This window comes from Maylandia zebra, linkage group LG7 (genome assembly GCF_041146795.1).
Source record: "Maylandia zebra isolate NMK-2024a linkage group LG7, Mzebra_GT3a, whole genome shotgun sequence".
Lineage (NCBI taxonomy): Eukaryota > Metazoa > Chordata > Actinopteri > Cichliformes > Cichlidae > Maylandia > Maylandia zebra.
This window is the reverse complement of record NC_135173.1, coordinates 41,071,647-41,096,419: the sequence shown is the minus strand read 5'-3', so window position 1 is coordinate 41,096,419 and position 24,773 is coordinate 41,071,647. Positions and strand designations below refer to the sequence as shown.

Here is a 24,773-nt window from a genome sequence, read left to right as displayed (position 1 = left end):
TTAGGTGTTACTTCACTGACAAATCTTTATTGGAACAAAACAAAACAAAAAAACAGAAAAAAGAGTGCTCTTGCAGCACCTCCAACACTTCATAAATTACAGCATTAATAACTTGTTTTTAAATTGGGACATTTTAACTGTATGTGTTTTTAATACACTTCAAAATGCTTTTAAAAATACTGGCCTGTAAACAGTCTTTTCCCTGTCACCATTTTTTGCTTGACGACCTCTTAGAACCATCCTGTGGAAAATCACTGCACAGTAAAACCTAAAATCTTGAGGTCAGAAAAATAAATACTAATATTTACTAATATAATGCATAAAAATACTACAAGAATTAAATTTTAAAGTTTTTTTCAGCCAATAAGATAACATTCAGATATTCAGAACATTGCATGAATCCTCTGTCAAACCTTACGATAACATAAAAACACTACTAAAGGCAAAATGCAAGTAACAACAAGGTATCTAAGTGATACAGCACAAGATGATGCATGTATACTTCAGCTGCACATTAATAAATATGACATTAAACTGATTCTTATAAATGTAGGAGGCACAGAATCGTTTCCATTTATGACTCAAATCATTCATGGTGCTTAAAATTCAGACGCGTGCTCTGAATTGCCTTCTGGCGTCATTTACATGGAATTCAGATGGCGTGCCAAGTGAACGCTTTCAAAAATAACCAGGTTAGTGTGTGTATGTGTGCGCGTGTGAGACTTGCATACTAAAAGGAGGCAAGTCGGTATGACGAACTGTTGCTAAGCACTGTTGGTTGCTAGGTGGTGGTGGTGGGGGAGACAGGTTTGCAGTCAGTGATGGAATCTGAGGGTTTACCTCGATTTTCATCCGTGCACGTGTCCCCCCTGGATGGATTTTTATTTTTTGGAGCTTTTTCACATTCTGCTCTCATATATACAAACACATAAATGAGCACAAGGGAATTTTAAGCAAGAGGCAATGTTCATATAAAGATTTTCTCGTCAAAAATCTGGTCAATGTTTTTAAAATGTTGCATATTACTCATTAAAAAAGGCAGAACACAAACATCCGTTTGGCAGTTTCAGAGTCAACAACTGAAGAATGACTCATTTATCTCGTCTCCCATTGCAGTCATCAAGGAAAGCTGCAGAATATCTGGCAGAGGAACAGACAGAGGGAAAACCAGCACTCTCTCCGGCTTTCCCCGGGATGATTACTGTATTATATACAGCGGGGGAAAGCCTCACAGTTTGCTGGCTTCCCTCGGCGTGTCTTAAGATATTCTCCAGCGTTTTCTGCACAGGCATGTGTGACTTTTAGTAGAGTTTTTAGGTGCATCATGGAGCATACTGTGCATCCCTAGCTGGTGTCACTTCTGCCAGATAGGGTGTGATCCCGCTGGGTAAAGGTGACGGTGGGGGGGTTGGCAGGGCGAGACACGGGCAGCCATTTGTACTCGAGGTTCTGCACTGGAGGGTCCAAACACCAGTCAAAGTTGTTTAACAGGTACACGCACGCTTCCTGGCAGCGAAACACAAAAATACTGTTTTCTGGTTGTGCTTGCTCCATTTTACATAAACGAAACTTATGTAGAGTGAAGAGCTACATGGGTGTAAGTGACAATTTTCTATTTTAAAGCCGAGCAAAAACAAAATGTTAAAACTGAAGGCACTTGGCAGACCTAGAGCATCCACCAACGCTGAATAAGTCTCCAACTTGCAAAGCTACAGCCTCCACATCACTTCAAGCCTGTTTTTGTGTGTTCCTTTCCAGGTTTGAAAATAGCAATGCAACAACTTTTACCAGGCAAGCTGTAATGGAACATTTGGTCCTTTAGACCTGGAATCAACAATGCTTACATTCAGACACAAAATCGTACAGTTAGAAACACATTTTCCTTTGAGCAACACAGAAATTTGCATAATTTGAGGAGAAGACCTTTATTTCATTCCATATCATTTCTCTCAGTGTCACTCCTTTGTATTCCCTTCTCTTTCACTCATTCAATATATTGTTCTAGTCATCATTCTGTTTTATATATAACTATTATTCCATTCTATTACTCTATTTTAATATTTTCCAAATAACTCTATTCTATTTTGTTTAATTACTTTTTGTGCTATTTGTATTATTTTCTATTTTACTGTATTTCAATTTTCACTTCTGTTCAGTTCGTCTAGATTCTTTGCTTTCCCTCCAATACCCCATCATTCTATTGTATTATATTTGTTGTATTTATTCTATTCTATTTCATTACTTTCTATTTTATTATGTTTTTTCTACTGTGTTTCATAGCATTTCACATAATTCTATTCTCTTGTATTCAATTCTATTACTTTTTTCATGTAATTATATATATTCCTATTTTAATCTATTTTCTTCTATTCCACATAATTCTACATTCTATTCTATTATTGCCAGTCTATTATTCTATATTATCCTATATTATGAAGCATTACTTTCCATTCTCTATTCTATTTCATTTTCCCCATACATATACTATTCTATTCTATTTTATTCTAGTGAGAGCACTGAGAGCTCAGAACTGGTGATGTCATAGACAACACTCCTTACCGGCTTATCCTCAGCCATGGACCTGTCTAACCAACACATATTTCCCCTGCGTCTCTCCACTTTATGAATGAAGATTTTCCTTGTGAGGGGGAGGATGAATGAACGGGGAAGGATCAAGGGAGTAACGGAGAGGAGAGGAGAGGGAATGAAGGGAGAATTATGAGAGGGGGGTGGGTAGCGAGGACGACAGGGGGAAGGATGAAGTGAGGCGATGAGTCACATCTCTGACCTAGATCCCTGCAGTCTACTTTTTACTCTGGTCATGCCCTCATCCTTCTGTGTGTGTGTGTGTGTGTGTGTGTGTGTGTGTGTGTGTGTGTGTGTGTGTGTGTGTGTGTGCAAATGGTCACCCTGCTGAAAGCCAAGCAGATGTACTTTAATCTGCCAGTCTGATCTTTTCTGTAATTAAGCACGGTAAGAGACGTAATCAAACACATGCATCATTAAAGCAAAGCAGATAGCTCTGTTATAAATTTATCATAATTAACTATTTAAAGACAGGATTAACAACTTAAAAACTGAGATAAGGGAAGATTCTGTTTGAGCAGCAAAATAAAAGCAGTAAAAATATAGTGTACATTTGTGTTGTGAAGCAGCATCAAACACTGATTCAGTCCTCTCTAAACTAAGAGGCAACGCTGCTGATGGATGCCAGTCTGTATCATTTAATTTAGAATGTACTTAAAAATATCCAGTAAAGTCAAATAAAAGAAATTTTATTAAAACTGTACACATCAAAAGTAGAATAATTTTTATAAATGTAAATTAAATATATAAAAGTGTAAATAGTAAAACAGGAAGAGAACACCTGTGCGATCTATTCCGAGCTCTACATCTATACAGCTTTAATAAACTACATCATTTCTTAAGCATCTGCATTTAACACTTTTTCATTTTTTTAAGTATCAGAGAGGTGGTAATTCTACTTTGTGTATTCACTACTGTGGCCAAATATATCGATATCTCCAGAGACAGAGACAAATCATGACAATCGTAAATAATCCAAAACAAGCAACTGATTATCTATGATGAGTAATCCAATTTGAAACAATAACTGTCCTGCTGAAGAGGGACAATAGCCGAACGAGGAGAGACATTAAACTGCTTTGAACTACACCTGAGCTCCACTCAATCACACCCAACATTTTCAGTGACTCATAAGTGTGAGTGCAGGGTTGAGTCATCCCTCACTGTTGCATTTTAGATAGCGTGCATTAACACCCCCATGTATCTTGCTGTTTTTACTGTTAAATAATCTGAGAACAAAAACATATAAATGATGTCTTAGTGCAGTGGTTCCCAATCTTTTTTTGCTGGGCCCCCCTTTGTTTTACAAGAAAAATGTTTGCACATCCTCCAACCACACACACCCATATTTTGCTCCATTGCGGGTTTTTTTTCACACCTCAAACATTTAGTAAACAATTAAACAAATACAAGTAATCTGCAATAAATTACAGGTAGTAATAAAATAAACTACTAACTCTTTTAGGCTACGTCCGGACCTACACGGGTATTTTTGAAAATCACCGAAAATGGAGATTTTTTAAAACTCATTTTTTTGCTTTTACGTGTGGACGAGGAATACAGAGTTCGTCACGCAACATCAAAGGTATGTGCCTTTTTTCACGTCACGCTGTGCGCCCCGTTTACATGAGATGAATTGCAGAATGGCAGATAGAGACAAAATACTGTCAATCTTACTATCTTTAGGTTTTACACGCTTACATTTACACACGAAGTTACTGTCCCTCCATTTAGAAAGGCAGAGTCACGGTGTAATTATTTTACATGTAGTTTTTTTTTTCATGTGTAATAATATTCAACGTTGCTATCAATGCATTTTTCAAAAAATGCCTCTCTGTGCAAAATGGGTTTAAAAATATAAACAACTTTAGGATACTGTTAGTCCATGATTTGAACAGCCCAGCGCTGCTCGAGACACAGGGAAAACCAATTCTGCAGGGAGACCTACCTCGGCACTTGTGCAGGTGAAACCAAAGGGAAGACCTGCTTCACCATATTTTCTAGTCTTTGGCTTAGAATGAAATTGGTTTGGAAGCATATTCAGCGATGCTTCATCTCCTGCTTTGCGTTTCTGTGGGCGCCCTGTGCTAGCAATGTCTTTCAGTGAAGAAAACAGGACAGCTCTTGACCTTGGGAGACTGCTGCCCACTGGCTAACAATAAAATGCAAAATATGAGCCCTGTCACCCATCCAAAGATTTTTCTTTTTTTCAGAAATGTGCTTGCTCTTTTAGATGTTTACTGGCAAAGTCTATTATTTTTGTTTGTTGGTTGGTTATAGACTTTGACAATGATGCACCTGCCTCCTCAAGAGCAGCGGTCCAAACCCCCGGGCCATGGATCGGTACTGGGCCGTGAGAGCTGAGGCTCGGGTGTGAAATTTATGGTTTTCATGTTTTTTACCATTAACTCGGTTTCCCTGGATCTTTTCCTGTGTTGCAGTTGTGTGTCTTATTTTGAAAGAAATATTTACGTGTTACCATTGCGACCAGAAAGCATTAAGGGGCAGAGAGGAGGATGTTACTCTTAATGTTGTTGGCACATTTCAGGAGGACGCTGCTAATAAAGTTACACAATTACACAGTGAATTCGCATTTATTATTATAGTTACAAAATACCACCGTTTTTGTCTTGGTGATATCATTTTATTTTGTTGTATTTATCCGCGACACCTTAAAGGCTGGCCCATGAAAATATTGTCTGACATTAAACTGGTCCATGGCACAAAAAGGTTGGGGACCGCTGCCCAAGAGGGTTCCTCACTTGGTGAGGTGTTGTGAAGCAGTTTTTCTCAACCATGAAAATAATTCTGTGATCATCCACATCAGTTGTCTTCTGTGGTCTTTCACTGAAGCAGTTTTTCTTTTTTGGTTTTTAGCCACTCCTGAAATTTTTGCTATCACTTTGATACGTTTGCTTTTCATCCTTTACTTGCATTCGATATATTTTTAGATTTTATATTGCCAGTACCAGCAAAAAGCTACCAAATGCAAGTTAAACAACTCCAAGGCTTAAATGTCCATGAAAATGCCGATCAGTCAATTGCACAATAAGTTTTCAGCCTCTGAAAATGGGCGATTATATCTATAAAGAATTTCCCCTAGGGATCAATAAAGTATTCTGATTCTGATTCTATAAAAATCGCTGTAATTCCTAAACAGTTAATGCAATACTTACTTTAAACCCCTTGAAATAAAGCTGAAAGCCTGCACATCAATAACATCCTGATTATTTAATTAAAAATAAACTGAGTAGGTGAACTAGTTTAACTAATTAGTTTTAGTAGATTTTAGTCTAAGTAGATTTATTAGCCAACTACATTTTGTACAGATATAGTTAAATACTAATCACACAAATGCTCTGCTTTTCCTGGGTGTGTGGGAGATATTCCTGTGTGTCCTTCATTGCGGTAATGTTAGCATCTGAGTACCTCTTTTGAGGAGGTTTAGAAAAAACTGAAACACCGTTCTAACAGTGCTCTGAGAATCCAGACTGAGTTATTACAGTCACACTAATATATGACAGAGCAATACAAGAACAAAAACGCTCCTTTACTTCAAAGTCTTGTACACAAGCAAGCGTTGTTGTCTTGTGAGCAAGGGGATTTTCTTTTCCTGAGGCATGCATGGATGCAGCTAGGCTTTTCATGGCCATCGAAACATTTAATTCATATTTATGAGTAATTTAACAGGACTCTTGTTTTGAAAAGAAACATTGTAATACATAAAAATTCATGGTGCTAACGTTATCAAATGACCTACTGGATAAAATCTGTAGCCATTTCAACCAAATCTTTGGCAAATATGCAGAAATAAGAAGCTTGCTTTCATCTACCACAGCCTAAAAACAAAGCTGGTCACAGATAAATCTGTAAATCAGTGACAACTGAAAGTCTGTAATATTTCCTGGAAATCCACTGGCTCACAGTATTTGTTGTTGACTTGGTGTCACCACTTTGACTTTCCAGTGTCAAGCTGACAACACATACGCACACGTTTATTTACGTGCCCTCCTCTTTCTAGAAGGAATGCCCCCACATGGGAAATTAAATCTCTTTGCTTCCTGTTGTCACACCTGTAACACACCTGTCTTGTTCTCATGGCTGCGTGTGTATATGCGTGTGCCCAGTATATAGGCAACGGCAGCTATGGTGAATATGCCTTTGGGATTGTGAGGTGGTTAAAAGGGGACAGTCAGTGCCCGGATCTTTCCCTCTGGTATATCTAATAAACACACAGCCAGCCAAGCATTTCGTCATTCCCATGAGCAGTGCTCTATTTACTGAATGGTTGGGGGATGGTTTCCTTCTCTGACTGGTTTTTCCACTGTGTGTGTGTGGGCATGTGTGTTGGGGGGGTTGCACAGCCACAATCAGTTGAGCCGCAGCTGTCATCCACAGCTGGCTCGCTGTGAGCGTTTTTCCCAGTGCACTTCAGAGAAAGGTAAAGTAGTTGACCTGTTCTGCTAATGAAGCTCTGCTAACTCTGTGTTAAACTGTAGGCTATAAAAGAAAGATGCGGCCACCAGGTCTAAAAAAACCCCAAAACAATGAAGCCAATACAGAAGTGCTGCAAACCTGGACTCTAATGTCTAATGGCCAGCCGGGGGTTGAGTTCTTTGATTACCCAAGGAAAGAGGCCAGTTACATATCAGTCAATTACCTTTCTGCTCACATGGCATGCAATCTCAGTGGACTCTTTATTGGTAACTCTGTGGGCTCAATCACTGGTTTCACGTCTTAATATATATGTCATGATGTCTATGTTGTAACTTGTGGTCCTTGCTAGTATAGGGTTGGACCGTAGCCACAGTTTCTTGTTCTTAGCAGACAAAGTTCAATGTGTTGTGTGTTCAATACACATTAGTTGGAGCAAGTAGGTATTTAAGCTACTGCTACCTTTCTATCATCTTGAAGCAGTCTGGCCGGACTCTAGTCTTTTTTGGACGGTTCTCTATAAAACCTAGAGATGGTTGTGTGTGAAAATCCCAGCAGATCAGCAGTTTCTGGATTACTCAGACCAGCCCATCTGACGCCAACAACCTTACCACATTCAAAGTCACTTAAATCACCTTTCTTCCCCATTCTGATGCTCTGTCTGATCTAAGGAAGGTCATATTGACCATGTCCATACATTAATGAGTGTTTGAACAGGTATACCAAAATAAGTGGCCCCATGGTGTGGAGGTTTACACATTCGCTTAGCAAGCAATTCTCCTTTTGAATTGCGTCAGAAAGGAGATCCAACATAAAACTTTGCCAACTTTGCATGTGGAGCAACTTGCTGTGGTGACCCCTTGTCATTAAGGAGCAGCTTATCAAAGTAGCTTGATAAACTGCTATGCACAAGGTAGCATTATCCTCTGTTTCTCTGTTCTGACTCACACGTTTCATCTACGTTATATTTCCTCTAACTTTGAACAATAACAGCATCTGTCAGTTTACTAGCTTAAGCTATTACTGTAACCGCTACAAATAGCAACCTCTTTACAAATGACAGATATGGTTAGTTTAGACCCCCCTCCCCCATTTACATACACAATTAATTACAGTTAAAATAATATCTAAACATACAACAATAACTGAACCCTTTAATCACACTTAACACAGATGCAGTAAACAGGTTCACGCTTAGCTGTTTTTGCATTAAAGGATTGACATGAGAAGCTCGAATCAGATCTCAGTGCAGGAAAATTTAGTAAAGATGCTGTTATAGGTGCCGTATCTCTGTGGTTTGCATAACGTTTTAACGCATATGGCCTACATATTCCCCAAAAAACCCCAAACAAGACACTGAATTTTTGTTTGACTGCGGCAAACACAAATATCTTTTTAAGAGGATTATGAAGTTTCTATTTTTACATTTAATGATAACTCTTTAACTAATTTAACTAAACGTTTAAGACTTGTTTACACAACATCTAGAAATTATATTGCTGATGTTCAGCATCCGGAGTGTGAAAATCTAAATTAAGAACTTCTTGTCAATTCTTTTTTGAAAGATATTAGTTTTGCTACAGACAACCTAACTGGATGCCTCAGTCTCACATCAGTAATATTTCGCTCAACTGAGACCTTACTTCACATCTGATCAGCTGCATCGCTTGCTTCGTCTCTAAAGAGGATAAATCCATTGCAAGTAAACTTTCCATCGACTTTTCAGCCGATTTCCCTCCACATGTAACCCAGAAGCCCAAAATATAAAATGCAGAGCTGAGGCTCAGAGACCACAAATCTTTCAACAAGCCATTAAATGCACCAGAGTCTCAGAGAGGAAGTAAAAAAAAAACCCCAAACCCCCCCAGAACCCACATAAAAAACCTTTTATGTTAAAGAAGTCACTTTTACAGTGATAATTAAAGAGTGTGTGTCGATGTATTCTTTGTCACGCTTGTGTGTGAAGGTCACCTTCAGAAAGACGTTGGTAAGTTTAGCTCCGATGCAGCTCCTGGGCCCGTTGCCAAAGGAACACAGGAAGTGCTCATGGCCTTCGTTCCTGCATATGCAAAACACAAGAGCTACAATTAAATTTTGCATAGGGTAGACAAATCAGAGATGCAAAAATCAATCAATAATCTATCTTGAACAGACTTCACAAACGTCAATCAAAAGGTATATCTTGAAAAAATGATTTTAAAAAAAGATGCACGTTATGCAAACTTATCCCAAATGGTATTTGAGGTTGTTTAAAAAAAATAGCTATTTAAAGTTGTGTTTCATCCATGAGAAATTCACAGCATGGCATATGACCATATTTAAATCTGATATAGACCAACCAGAGATGTATCTTGTAGATTTTTTTGTCAATACAAAGTATTTTTTAAGTTAGTTGTTCAAACTAAAACACCCTGACTGTTTTTTTCAGGTCATTGTTTCACTTTATGTTTCACTTTACTAATGACAAAAAAAAGGGCACTAAGAGAAAGCAGGTCTCCCACCAAAGCCAATTCTCTCATCTCTCACTTTTAAAGACAATGAACTGCAGCTTCTCTGTGGGCTCTTCTTTTGCCCACACTCCACCTCTGCACCAAGTTTTATGGCTTTGTAGTTGTTTGTCTATCTGATAGAAATGCTGACAAATGGCACCAATCGCTTGCCTCCATCTCAGCTCTTGGCTGGGTGAAGAAAAAATGTGTACAAAGAATAAGGAGAGCATTGCTGCACGGTGATGCTCATCATCAAAAACTCTACAATGCATCATATAAAACACCCAGAATTCTCGATCAATCCAGCTGACCCCTCTCTCTTTGGCACAAAAGACAAATAAATTAGACCTCAAAGGAAACCAACCAAGAGTGCAGCTTAGAATGAAGTTCCACAAGACAAATGAACAAAAATCAGGGACCCAACTTTACTTCATCATGCCTGCTTTCTAATATTTCTTAAAAATATACTTAAGAAAGCAGGTCCTTTCCAACCATTACTCAATATCCATCTGATGCAGGCCGTGTCTTGCCTCTAATGGATCCTGTCTTCCTGAAACCTGAGCTCTGATTAAAAGCAAACAGGAAGCATTAGTGGTGCGTATAGTCTGGGTCCACTGTGTCAGATGGTTTGTGTGTGTGAGAAGTGTTATTATTAGTGTCCTCGCTAGCATCTGACTAATGGTTTAATGTACTATTAGGTACATCCTGAAACAGTAAGATGTGCGGCGTACACTATAGGAAGGGAAAGGAAGTCTTACCAAGCACTCCATCGTAATGCTATATCAAATATGTTGAGTGGATAGGAAGTGAATCAGAGCAGTATACTCTTGTGTGAAGTATAATTCATTTTTCTGCAATAAAGTATAATGAGAAAGCTCTGTGAGAGATCATGACTGAGGCCAAGAGGGCATCATCAGATTAATTATTAGATAGGGAAGACAGGGAAGAGGACGAACAAATAGCTGCAGATCACTTAAAAACTCTCATCATTTATTTTCATTTGCATCTTGTTGCATTTAAAGTTCAATGGCAAAAAAAACCCTACATCAAAGTTGCACTCACCAGTCACTTCATTAGGTACACCTGTTCAACTGCTTATTAACACAAATATTAACAGCATTAATGACCTGCTGAAGTTCTAAGTGAGAATCAGAATGAGGAAGAAAGGTGATTTAAGTGACTTAGAAGGTAGGATGGTCGTCGGCACCAGATGGGCTGGTCTGAGGATTTCAGAAACTCATGATCTACTGGGATTTTCCCACATAACCATCTCTAGGGTTTACAGAGAATGGACCAGAAATGAAAATATCCAATCCAAGAAGGCAGAGCAATGGTTCTCTGCCTTGTTGATGCCAGAGGTCAGAGGAGAATGGCCAGACTGGTTTGAGCTGACAGGGAGGCAACAGTAACCTTGCAACAGCAGAATAAGACCATGACAGATGCTACTTCTGTTGGCTAAAAACAGTAAATGTAGGCTACAGTTCACGCAAGCTCACCAAAACTGGACAACAGAAGACTGTAAACAGCAACAGTTCGGGCTGGTGGTGTGGGGAATATTTTTTTAGCACACTTTGCGCACCTTAGTACTAACTGAGCATTGTTTAATGTCCATCCCTTTATGACCAACACACCCATCTTCTGATGGCTGTTTCCAGCTTGATAACATGACAATGCAATTACTGTACTCAAATGGCTTCCAACACATCTCAATCCAATAGAGAACCTTTGGGATGTGGTGGAACGGGAGGGTCACATCATGGATGTGCAGCTGACAAATCTGCAGCAACTGTGTAAAACTATCATGTCAACATGGACCAAAATCTCTGAGGAATGTTTCCAGCACCTTGTTGCATCTACGCCATGAAGAATTAAAGCAGCTCTGAAAGCAAAAGTGGTCCAACACAGTACTAGCAAGGTGCATCTAAGAAAGTGAAGTGTGAGTTTATAGCCTAGCTCATGTGCCAAACTTGAGGCTTAGGAACACTAGTGCACAAACTAATGGGCAGCATCTTGAATTCTATGTGTCATTTATATGCAGTCTATTATTTTAAAACGTAAAGCCTATTATCAAAACTGTTATACTTAGTTCAACTAGACTATGACAAACTCCTGCCATTATCTTTATGAACTGGTGACTCTGGTTTGTGTCGTTTCTAAGAATTCATACAGTGGCTGACGTACGCAAACACAGACATTTCAGATAATTTCTACTTCAAATTAAAAAAAAGATGTCTCTCACTATTTTTGGAGACAAGAAGAAAAGTCCCTATTCTCGGATTTATGTGAAACTAGCAACACAGCCCACTGCAATAGCTAAGATTTTTATCTGTGCTTGGTAGCATTTCTGATTCACTTATCTAGGGCCAGAGTCTGTGTGGGCGTTGAGCTGATAGGATGTTAACTTGCCAGCTCCAATATTTGCCTCCAACAGGAAAAGCACACATACACAATATACGACGAGTATGAACGGGAACACACACGGTAGATAATACACCCAGCTACTGCCCAAAAAAATAAAAAATAAACAGATGAAACTGTGGTGATTGTAGGTGGGCTTGTTATGTAACAGGACTGCAGTCATTAAATTAAACAGCCAGGTGGCAAGAAAATGAGCTGGGCAACTATCAAGAGAGACAGGAAACCAGTCACCAGGAAGACTGGCAGATGGAAAACCAGAGACAGGAACAGTTGGGAGGAAAGGGAAACAAACACGGTGATAAATGAAAAATAAAGACAAGCAAAGACAGGCAGCAGAGGTTTGCACGGCAAGGATGAAAGATATATCAGCTTTGGTCGCACAGATCGCTTCTCAGGGTTCAATAAAATTTACTGACAGTAAGAAATATCAAAAAGGTGACCAGAATCATCCATACAAATATACACATCTTCTTAATGTGGATGACTCACACCTTTATTGAGGTATAGTCAAACTTCTAGCGCCTACACTCCACGTTTCATCTTTGTCTTTTGTTTTTTTTTGTGCAGTTTCTTATTAATGACTTTTCTAGAGTTTTCTTTTACATCAGACTATCTCAAGGAAAATCTCCTCTGACTCACTCCTTAACCCTGCACCATCTTACCTGATGCTCACACACGCAGACACAAAGCATGCCATCTATTCATTCATAGATTTCTCTTCTCAGCTGAGTGCTCTGTTCACACACTTCAGAGTATTTAAAATGGTGTCCATTTCCAGGCTAAAAGTATCTGCCTGTTAGGCAGACTGAACAGATTTTTGACTCTTTTTTTTTTTTTTTGCGCTATAAGTATCTAGTTGGATCTACGTCTTAAGTTATTAAGCTGTTTTAGGATAATTTCTTTTTTGAGTTTGTGTACCATCTTCCATCTGTGTCTCCTTACTTCACAGATGGAAGACCCCCAGTTCGAGACCAGAAAGAAGCACAAACCCAGCCTCAGGGGGTAAGAAGCTAGTGTGCTCCCAGTGCTGGTTCCCAGCTCCGATAAATGGAAGGGCTGCATTAAGAGGGGCGTCTGGCATAAAATCTGTACCAAACCAAATATGTGGAATCGTCTGGTGTGACGACCCCTTGGGAAAAGGTAGAAAGTACCTTCTACTTTAATACCTGAGAGAGTTAATCTATGCTGTAAATGCAAACCCCTCTGAAATCCAATGCCGTAACCTGACTAAAGCTCGCACTGTGACTGTTGAATTCAGCACCATCAATTCCTCCTGAGCTTTTCCGGCTATTTCTTCTGCTTCCATTTTTCAAACCGATCGGAAGATAATGGATCAGCTCAAAGAGAGAAACTCCAAACTGCCAACTGTAACATTAGATTGCTTCATTTGGTGTGATGGTTTTATCTGGTTTAAAATAAAAGTCAACACGTAATTAGGTTAGTTTTAACAAGATAAGAGTGAAGAAGAGGTCTCTACACACACCTTCAAAAATGACAACTGATGGCAGTAGATTTCTCTGCTCAACAAAAAAGTAAATAAAGTAAATATATGCAGTATATATAAGAAATTCAACATTATTACTGTTTCATCGCAAAAAGGATGGGAGCTTCTCTGACTCATTCTTCTGTAACCCATCACACTCTTTCCCAGGGCATCATGGGAGAGAAAAAAGCTTCTCCCCCCACTCTACACACAGACACACACTCACAGAAATACACACAGGGGAATCCCTATTGGTGAAGATACTGACAGGTGACCAGTTTCCATGGCAGCAGCTTCCTTCCTACATACATACATTCATAGTTTTTTTCTCCACTCTCTGTCACATGAGAGAGAGAGCATGAATGACAATAAACAGTTGAATGAAGGAAGTGAATGAACAGATGAATGGCTGACAGAGAATGAGCCAGCTTGGGTTTCATTTTACCAGAGCAGGTAACAGACAGAGAGTCTTTATGCATCTCCTTTTGTATTCAGAAGGCTTTTTTATTTTACTTTCCCAGCAGACAGTCTGAGCAAGTACATGTAAAAGCGATGCAGTCAGACTTGTGTGCTCAGGCGCTGTTATCTATCTGCATTGGTTGCTATAGTAAAGACGTGGGCGTATGTATATAAAGTACTAACCAGCACTCTTTTCTGCTTTGCGGTCATAAAACAAGTTGTAGAACAGACTATTGATTTAATCTTGCTGTCATCTATTTTAAGAGTGCATTTCTATCCAGTAAAACTGTGCATTTTAGTCTGACCGCAGCAAATGTGGCCTAAACCCCCTCAGCTATTCTTAAAGTTATCATTGAAACAGGAAGTTATTGTGTGGTACCTGCTGCAATTAGTAATCCATTATCTGTGCCTATGTTAATACAGTATAACTTTGTCATTTAGTCACGTCATCAACAGCTTCAGAACCTCTTCAGCTGTTCATACTTTCTGTATAAGCATAATACTGTGCTATAAAGACTGAACATGGTGCATTTCCAACAGGGTGAAGAACCCAACACAGAGATAGTTTTTACAAGGTGCTGAACTGAAAATATAATCGACAACACAGGTATTCACCCTGCCTGCGCAGCAAGCCATTTGGCCATTATATAATGAAGCTAAAGCATTTTGGGGATATGTAAATTGTGACTAGCATTATATTTGCCATATGTGCACCCATCAGGTATAACATTATGACCACCTGCCTAACCGTGTGTTGGTCCCACTCCCAAAAAAGCCCTGACCCATCAAAGCATGGACTCCACCAGACCCCTGAGAGTGTGCTTTGCTATCTGGCACCAAGATGTTAGCAACAGATCCTTTACAGTCCTGTAAGCTCCGAGGTGGGGCCTCTGTGGGTCAGATTTGTTTGTCCTGCACATCCACAGATGCTCGATTGGACTTAGCTGGCGTTTGGGGTGGCTGAAGCTCGAGAGGTAGAGCAGATCATCTACTATTTGGAAGTCCATTTAACTCAACTCATTTTACTCAAACTATTCCCGAATCATTTTTGCTTTGTGGCATGCCTCAAAGCAGGGTCCATTACTATAATTCTTTCTTTTCAGATTTTATCGAGTGCCTTATAAATCACTATACGTATAAATGCACACGGAAGAAAATGCTCTATTATTTATTCTTTTATCTTTTTCTTTGTGTTTTTTTAAACATCTTTTTGTGACGCATTTCCTCGATCCCTGATGTGTCACAGCACTAAAAGCTTCCTCCCACTTACTCTTTCTAATGCTGATTGTGTTTGACTGTGCAAATGTGGCGTGTTTGTAAGTATGTATCAGTAAGGGAGTATAAACAGAACTGCCCGTTTGCTTCCTTCTTGTTTGATCTAAGAAATTTTCAGAATAACAAACAAAACAAAAAAAATTCACCATTTTTTTTAATTTTACCATTTTTTCCATTGGTCCACAAAGTCCTGTCCGTTCTTGAAGCTATTTTGTCAGTTTACAATTTTTTACTCTTTGGCTGTGTGTCAGTCACATTTATTTAATGTGCAGGTCAATCCAGCAACATCAAGAAAACCTATGTTTGAAAAAAAAGCCCATGAAATTAACACCTCATTTGAGGCACAGCTCATATATTTTAAGTCTGTGGGAAAGCCTTGATTAATAATGTTTTTCCCTGAAAGACTGATACATTACCTTTTCAAGGCTGAAGTTCTAGGCATAATTGATTGCTTTTTCTAAAGACATTAATGACTAAATACTGCATGGTTTGCGACTTTCGGTGATGCTGGGAATGACTAGAAACCTTCGTTTTAACCCTCGTGCTTTTTCATGTTCTTGTACAATACTCCTCTTCATTGGTGCTAGGATACCAGAGACACTTTGGTCTATATCTGTAAAGAGCTGTTAACTCGATAATAGTGTTGTCAAAAAAGAAAGGAAAAGATACTAACTGGTCCTCAAAATTACTGTTGGATTATATACTCGTTTGCAACAGTACTGTTACCATTAGTGCTCTCCTCGTGCCCTCCAGTTGACACACAACTTCACACTGCACTGCTGTACTTTCACACTCTATGAGGAATTTTGAGAGGTCAGTAGCGCTCCTGTTTCATCAGCACTGAAGTATTAAACCGTTATCATAAATGTTTACCTGGCTGGCGCGTACATTAACATTTGCTGTTTAACTATTAGCAATTGACCATTTACTACTTAGTTAGCAGTTACAACTAAATAAAAAAACGATAACATTAATGTTGGAGTAAGTAGCAAAACATTATCTAATTTCCCTGACTGTAGTTTTAAAGACAGCATAAGTTTTACAGTATAACATAATTATTTGGGTTTGAAAAGAGTTATTTTTCTCTTAAAGGCAGTCAGCAGATTGAATGTGAGAAAAGTTCATCAGCAACTACACAGAAACAATAGCAGTCTACTTTAACTGCTCTGTTTCATCAGCAACAAAAATATGGTACCAAGTCACCAGAAGCGCGGCACTACCTCACTGCCCCTCGTCCTTTTGTGTTTATGTGTTGGGTTTTTTTCACTACCATTTTACAATCTTTAAACATTTGTCATATCTACACTTTGCATTAGTGATGCAATTTTTTGCACCATATCAGGCAACTTAAAAAAATCGTGTTGTCATTGATGTTATTGTTTGCATTGTTCTAATTTCTGTTTTGTAATGACTCTATTTTCCCCCATAGTATTGACAATGGTATCAAGTATTTCCAAGGTGTCGACATCGAGTTTGAAATTCTACTACCACGATGACACTCCTTGACAACTAGAAAATAAAATAAAAGAATGAGAGAAAAGATCCTCACCTTCCGCTCCATCTCTCTGGCAGGAAGGCATCAGGCTCCTGAAACACCTCTGGGTCGCGATGGACGGCATGGCTGATATAAATCACACCAAAATCTTTAGGAACATGAAACCCCATGAGCGTGGAGTCCTACACAAACATACAGAGAGACATATTCACATTATTTTCATATTATTAAATATCATGTGGGTAACAAACTTGGCTTTGAAATGCTTTCCTGGTCTTTTACTGAACGCTTGTGTTACTTTACACTGCATTTTACATGTGTACATACGCACCTGACCTGCAGTGAAAATGGCACAATTGTAAGAAAGAAACTTTTGACTCTTTCCCCCATAAAGACAACATTTGGCAAAAAGGGGAAAGGGTTAAAAACCCTTTTAAACCACAGTGAATAGGCCCCACTTTTAATTCTGAATAAAAACTCAATTTTAAACAAAATATCCCGGGCCCAGTTTTCCATTAAGCCCTGGTGAAAAGAGCCACCTTGGGGCAAAAAGACCAATTGTTGCCCTTTTAAATCACCTTTTTCACTACATCCATTAGCAGCCGCACTAATGGACTGCCGGAGAACATGATCACTGTTTCTCTTTCCTGTGCACACTCATTTTTCTCTCTGCCTCTCTCTGGTGGAGTGGAAAATCTCTTTCATTCTCCCTCTTCTCATTGAGAAATGCCTCAGCACTTGGTTTCATTCTTTCTCCCTCCTCCCCTTTCTCTCATTCACTCTTGCACACAGGTTGTAAAACACCACTGCATATCTTAGTTCCACCTGATGGGAGGATCCACTTTTTTCCACCTGATTGTGAATACTAATGACCACTCATTCTCCTACACACTTCCCTGCACACATAAACATCTCATCAGTCCTTTCAGAGCAGGCACAGCACTTGCCTCTTGCATTTTCTGGCAGGGCATCAGCTATGGCACTGGCAATATGTCATTATTAACAGCCAGTTGTCTTCAAAGTACTGCTTTTCAAACTTTAGCTGGAGTATCTTTAAGTATACAAATATTCTCACAGCTGCTCGAGTCACTGTAGATATTCTAGCGCCCAGTCCTGTAAGTCTTGCTCGTGCATTTGTGTTTATCTTATTTATATCTCTGTATAAACCACTGACGCTGGCAAGAATGGTGCACTGGTATGTTTCACAGGAGTGACAAAACTTTCCACTCCGCTTCAGAGCATCACCAGTTCACTTTACCCTCACTCGAAAACACTGGCACCACCGTCCCCTCCCACACTCGCTTCCTTCCGGAGGGGAAGCGGAGGAAATCGATCACAGAGAGAGATCAATGTCTCTGATTGGACTGTTGCATAAGCCTGTTTGCTGAAGTCACAGGGTTCAAAGACTGCCACGGAGGGAAGAGGCGGACACACTGTTGAATTCCTCATCCTTGGGGTAAAAGCAGTCAGTAGGCGGTAAGTCGAGACGACGTGGGCTTTGACTATCAGGCAGATGTCTGATCAGTGTACAGATTACATTTTACTAGACTTTTCTCAGCAAACACGCCTACAAAATATCAGTTTACATAATCACATGAGAACCAACGGACCATGCACAGCAAACAGGGTGAAAGGAAAAATAATAATACAATTAAACAAACTTTAAGATATTATAATAACTGACACGTGGAGTGGTTTACCTGTGGTAAACCTCACAGCTGGGCGAACCTTCACAGCTGTAGTTGTAAAAGCACACAAATAAAGGTTTCAGGAGGACTTTCACTAACACTGACTGCTACTGTGAGAGAACAGAAGAAGTCTCGAAACGACTGTAAAGTTGAATTACCGCATTTGAAGATATACAATATTTATTTACTAAGTCCTTCTGCAGGACAGCATACACAGACAACGCTCTTAGAAAAGTCTTTCATCTACAGTCAGCTGTCGCCATCTAGAGGAAGGCAGAGCAAGACAAAACAACTAATGCTTACTACAAGTACTACTACAACTACTTCTACCTCAGGATTAAAATTATAAACACAAATACAAACCATAAAATATCTGAAAACACAGGTTTGCTGGGAGGTATTTCAATAGCAACCTGTTCACATGCTGCTAGATTTATTTCCTTTGAATTCAGCAAGTTTTTATTGAAGTGCAAATTGTGCTGACCGGTGATGTCTGAGCAGGCTTTGGTTTCATGCAGGTGAAGAGTTCATGTGGACCAAAAACAGGAAAAGGATTTGCCAAAATGCAATCCACTGAAACTACTGGTCATCTGACAATGACTAGGCTTTTTAAAAATGCAACAATCCGCAACAGTAAACAATCTGTCCCAAAGATTAGTCATTACCCTAAAGGCTAAGTCACCAGACTAACCAATAAGTTCCCAATTTAAGTCATTACTGCTGCAGGGTTGTATTTTTTCAGTTGTTAAATATTCTCATGATGATGTTCACTTCCGCACTCATAAACTTTGGACCTCTGAATAGAACTAAATAGATTCTGCAAAAAGTTTTCTAACTGACCAGATGAGTGGTGGAAAAATCAGACGTGTTTGACATGGATACGAAATTAAAATCTTCATTCTCTTTCACTTTTAAGACATTACTCACGGTATAATTGTGCTAGATGAGGAGCACTGGCTCATTCACTGAAATTTACATAAAAACTACCTGATCAGCTATTCTGCGTCCACCAATGAAAGGAGGCCATAGCCTCTGCACCTCCAGCAGCACCCGGCACAGGTAATCAGGGTCTTCTGCTGCTTGACGACGGGCTTTCTCCTGAACATGGAGACAGAGACAACGAGCTGTATGTCAGAGCACAAAGATTTTTACTGAAAACTGAAACATTTTACATATAGAGCCTACATGAATCTCAAGTCCTGCTGATGCTGACGTTTGAGTTATACTGGTAAGGCTCAAAATTAGAGGCGTGGGATGACAGCTTTGATTGCTTTAGTTTTTTGTGTCTTTAAAAAAAAAAAAAAGTAATCAGGTAATGGCATGGTGGATGTCCATCGTTTATTTTCTTTAAGTTTCCTTGAAGACGTTTCACCTCTCATCCGCGAAGCTTCTTCAGCTCTTCAGAATTGAAGAAGCTTCTCGGATGAGAGGTGAAACCTCTTCAAGGACTCTTAAAGAAGTCCAAACATTTTCTTTCCAAGCTCCTTAGACCACTGCATGTTGATGTGTACAAATGGCTAGCAAACATCGCAGCTAGCTGGCTAACCGTAGCTTCAGGTTTGTTTTTTTGTCCCTGTGTAAACTGCATTTTTGAGTATGTTGAGCATTTTTGAGTCCTTCTTGACAGTATGATTGGTGGACTCCATTTCTACCTTAACACTGGCTTGTTTTGATCACTGTTAGTATTTTATGAGGCACTAAGACAATCAGCTTAACGGGGATTTTATACTTCAGTGTTAAATCTACGCCGTAGGAACACTGTAACCAGAAACCCTTCTGAAACACTACACTGTAACGTACTGTAATGCTATCCCTGACCTGACACACACCTCCCTGGAAAAGTAGCTAAATGTTGAGTCAATGCTATCTACAGCTTTTGTGACTGGCCTGTTTACTACTGTGGATTCCTCCTGCGCATTCATGGCTGCTTTTCCTGCAGTTGTTGAATAAACGTGAAAGAACAATAATCACTGCCTTTACAAAAAGATATAACAAGTTGGGTAACACTAATGTTCCCTCTTTTTATTGTAAACTCTTCTCCTGTATTTGTGTACCTGTCCATTCCCACCGAGTGCCAATGTGAAGGAGGTGAGCAGTGATGCCAGGGCTTTCGGGATCAGCGCTGAAATGAACAACAGGAGGTGCTGGGCTGCAGAACTTGAGTCAGGCAGCGGCAAAGAACCGAGAGAGCCAACAAAACTGGAGAGGGCCGCAGAGACAGAAAAGAAAGAGAAAGGATCCTTAATCAAGGGCCACTTATACAAATCAGAGCATCAGTATAGACCCAAGGCCTCCACTAGAGTCTGATTTATGTTTGAAAGGAGAGATTTATACATCATTTAACTTCAGTCAAGTCAAGTTTATTTGCGTAGCATTATTCAGACACAAGAGGAACAGAAAGTGGAATACAAAACATATAAAACATATCTGTCTTGATATAAAACGTGCACAAACAATCCGGATAGAAATGTAACTATTTAATTGAGAAAAACTTGTTTTTGTGAAAGCAGCAGTGGCAGATGAACTGAGGTGTGTGCAGTCTCACCCCTCTTTGTCATTCTCCAGTTTATCTTTGATGATGTCCATCAGTTTGTTCCTGGCATCGAGGGCAATGGAGAAACCCGACGACCACATAGGAACCTTCACATTTACTGGAGCAGAGATCAGGCCTGCAGGGTGAGGGGGAGGAGGGCAGAAGGCGCAGAACAAAAGAGTCAGAAACACACAGATGAATGTGTGCGGTCCCAGAATGAAAGAGGAAGTTGGAGATGTTGCAATAGTCTATTGCACAAAACTTGAAGTTGCCAAAAAAAGACAAAAGAAAAAATTGTCATGTTTTAACATTACCAGAGGTGTTAAGATTGATCACTTCTTAGTGTTATATTTAAATAAAAATACGTTGCAGAAAGAACATCAATGCAAAAGGCTGCAAAAAAATTAAAATAAAAAATTAGCACGAGGGTTTTTTTGTGTGTGTGTGTGTGTGTATGATTTATCTGTATGGCCCTACCGTGCCAGTGCTGGGTGCACAGCTGACTGATTTCCTGGAAAAGTTCAGGTTGCTTCTCAGCTCGTACGTTCAGAAAAAGGCCCAACACCAGCTCTGTCCCCAGAGACTTAAAAGCAGTGTATACACTCTCTGGCTGACCACTACACAGACACACACAAGTATACAATCGGAGACACATTGATGAGTTTATTCAATTAAATTATTCAATTCAACTTATTTATACAGCACCAAAACACGATAACAGTTTCCTCAAGGTGCCTCTATATTGTAAGGTGGACCCTACAGTAATACAACAGAGAACTGAACGATCAGATGAGCCCTTATGAGCAAGGACCTTGGTGTCAGTGGGAAGGAAAAACTCCCATTTAACAGGAAGAAACCTCCAGCAGAACCAGGCTCAGGGAGAGACTGTAATTTAAGCAAGTGACTTCAAGAAATACTGATAGAAACACACCATAAAGCTGTATATGTATGTATGAAAATATGAATATTATAAACATTGGACGTTTATATTTTAGTGTCCTAACAACTACATTTAAAAAGCTTCTGTACTTTTTTCACATGGTGATATTCATCTTCACAGCTTTGGTTTCAAAGTTAGGTTGGGTGTGTTTGGACAAAATATTGTCATTGTGGTTGTGTGAATCTGCGGTGGGTGGTGTACACTGTATCTGTACATCAGCACAGTGTGTTTGTAGTGAAACAATCAGGATGTGACTGAAGTGCAGACCTTCAGCTTTACTTCAAGGGGTTCAAGGCGGTTACTTGTTTAGTTATTGCAGACATTGTTACACACAGTCTCCCATTTTCAGAGGCTAAAATAATCGGATACACTAACACATTTTTTATTCCAAGGATTCTTCTTCCTTTCTTTGTCTTTCAGTGACTTGGCCTTGATAAACTCTTGAGTTGCTTTTGCAGTTGGCTTTGAGTAATTATCCATTTGTACTGTAAAGCGCTGTCTGATCAGTTCTGCATCATTGCTCTGTGCCCTTCATAATTCATCCTGCTCCTTCTATAAACGTCATCAACAAACACGCGTGACCTGGTTACACTGGCAGCCATTCACGCCCGTGCCACAACATCATCTCCACCATGTTGACGGTGATGTCTCCTTCAGATCAGGAGATGTTTCTCTCCTTCTCTATAATTTCCTCTTCCCTTCAAGTTAATCTGGATTTCATCTGTCCAAAGACTTTTTTCCCTAGAACTGTACAGGCTCTTTTAGTTTTCTGGCAAACTCTACTTTGATCTTCTTGTTCCTGAGTGTAACCAGTGGTTTGCACCTTATGGTGAACCCTCTGTATTTATATTCATGATGGCATCCACCGATTGCACACATTAGACTGATACACCTATCTTCTACAGATTTCTTATTTCTTAAGTGATTTTTTTTCTTAAACAAGGTAAGAATCTGTGATGCTACACCTGAGTTCTTTTTTAAGATCTCTTAGTGCAGCTGAGCTGTGTGATCCTTTTGATCACACAGCTCATGAAACTGCTTGTCAGTAATTTGTCTGATTAATTTTGAGCCTCTGAAATAAAGGACTACATACACAGTAAAAATACTTATGGACCTAACTTTACTCTTGCTTATCAAAGAGTATCACTTTTTACTTATTCGGACTGTGAAACAATACTTGTTGTAAATCTCATTGTATTCTTTGAGCTACATTAATACATATAAATATATCCGTGAAAAAGGTAAATATGTGTGGATATAACTGGTGTAAGTGTTACCTGACAGAGAGGTCCTTCAGACAGCGCTCACATACACTACACAGACACAAACAGACAAGCACAGACATATTTTAGTCTTAAGTAAAAGTACAACTGTTTTTTTGGAAAGAACTGTTGTTTCTCAAACAAACAGGGACTCAGCTCTTGCAAGAGAAACCTTTGACATGGATGGACACATTTCAACTGCTGCAGCAGTGAAAGGTTTGCAGTTGCGTCACATATATCTATGCAATTATTTCTGCCGCCACAACCCAAACTTCAGTCAGAGGCATCCCCCAGCTATCAAATACATGAATTACTGTTGTAACAATATTATGATTACCTTGCGATATAATCACTCCACGATCCCAAACAGCTTCCTGTAAAGAGGCTGGTAAGTGACAGGCGGAGAAGGCATGCCTCCTCACCTAAAATATACCAATACAAGTCACTGTTTGCAAAGTTTTTTGCTTGTATTTAAAGCATGTGGAGTAGGGAAGGGAAAATTGATACTCAAATTGAATATACTTTAAGTGTGGGCCATCTTGTATGTGTGTGAGTGTTTACCATTAGTAGTAACAATGGTGTCACCATACATGTTTGTCATCAAGTCAGTTGGATCCTTAAGAAACAAACTGGACTTCTCTGAAACACATCACATAACATCTCTGCATACTCTTCAATCAAACGTCCACGTCACACTTTGCTTCATTTGTACTAAACACAACATGCATGGAAAATCTCTGCTTTTTCTCATGAGTGCTTCTGTGATCTCATTCCTATTTTACAGCATAACAAAAATATCATCACATCACGATGCATAAGTTGAATAAATCATGCCATGGGATATTTAAACTGTTTAAATGTGAGAGGCAGAAACGACTAAATTAAGGTTGGAGATATTTGTATTTAGGGGACTAAATTTGTTTACACAAATTCCTACCGCTAGCATGTGCTTTAAAATTTAAATTATAAAACTTTAATGTCCAGTAAGTCATGTATTAAAAAAAATCTAAATCACAAATAAATACAGTGTGTTAACATTAACGCTTTAAAAAAATCTATTTTCTCTCTCTCTCTCGGTATATTTTGGTCACTGAATAGGCCCTATCCTCATTTTAAGTGTGCAATATAATATGAGTAATTTATTAAAGTGCAAGTATTTAAATCATTTGTAAAAGTAAAAACAATTAAACTTCTATAATAATAATATTTTCCCCCAATACTATCCCGAGTCTCTCCCATGGACTACTCGAGGAAATTTTTTCCATATATCCCTTTGACTGTGGAAGCAAAGTTTAACTATGTGTCGTAAAAGAGAAAGTGTTCACTATACCACACAGCAGCTCTCTCATCCCTTGCACGGAGCAGATAAAGGCTGTCGGTCTGTTCATTAGGCGGCAGAGAAACATTCTGCTCCGGTGTTTTTCGATCCTCTGCTGGCAGAAGCTCACCGGGTCCCGGTAGAACTCCAGGGACTTGTCCCCGAGCAGCGATACACCTGCATTTCCTGGTAGTTTAGTCATTCAGAATCTGAGTGCAACGACGTTTATCTTCTGTTTGGCTTGTAAATGGCACTGTCAGAACACCAGGAACTCTCAACTTTTTAAAACCAGGTCCAGGTCCGAACTAATTCCTTATTTATCTGTGACTATCCACACGAGCGACCTTGCGAACTCTTGCCAGCTTAATGTTGTTTCTGTTTTCTCTGAGGTAC

At 39.3% G+C, this 24,773-nt stretch overlaps 1 protein-coding gene across 1 annotated transcript; it reads right to left on the bottom strand.

Annotated features, from left to right (window-relative positions):
- On the bottom strand, positions 1–24,773 carry LOC101470448 (putative cytochrome P450 120). The gene is made up of 11 exons (XM_004538591.2): positions 24,393–24,773; positions 23,624–23,701; positions 23,400–23,484; positions 23,078–23,113; positions 21,338–21,477; positions 20,873–20,996; positions 20,382–20,526; positions 19,315–19,425; positions 16,694–16,821; positions 8,992–9,079; positions 1–1,506 (listed from the first exon to the last, which is right to left on the bottom strand). Exons 1-11 carry the CDS (start codon positions 24,580–24,582, stop codon positions 1,345–1,347), a joined length of 1,287 nt encoding a protein of 428 aa, XP_004538648.1. The 5' UTR covers positions 24,583–24,773; the 3' UTR covers positions 1–1,344.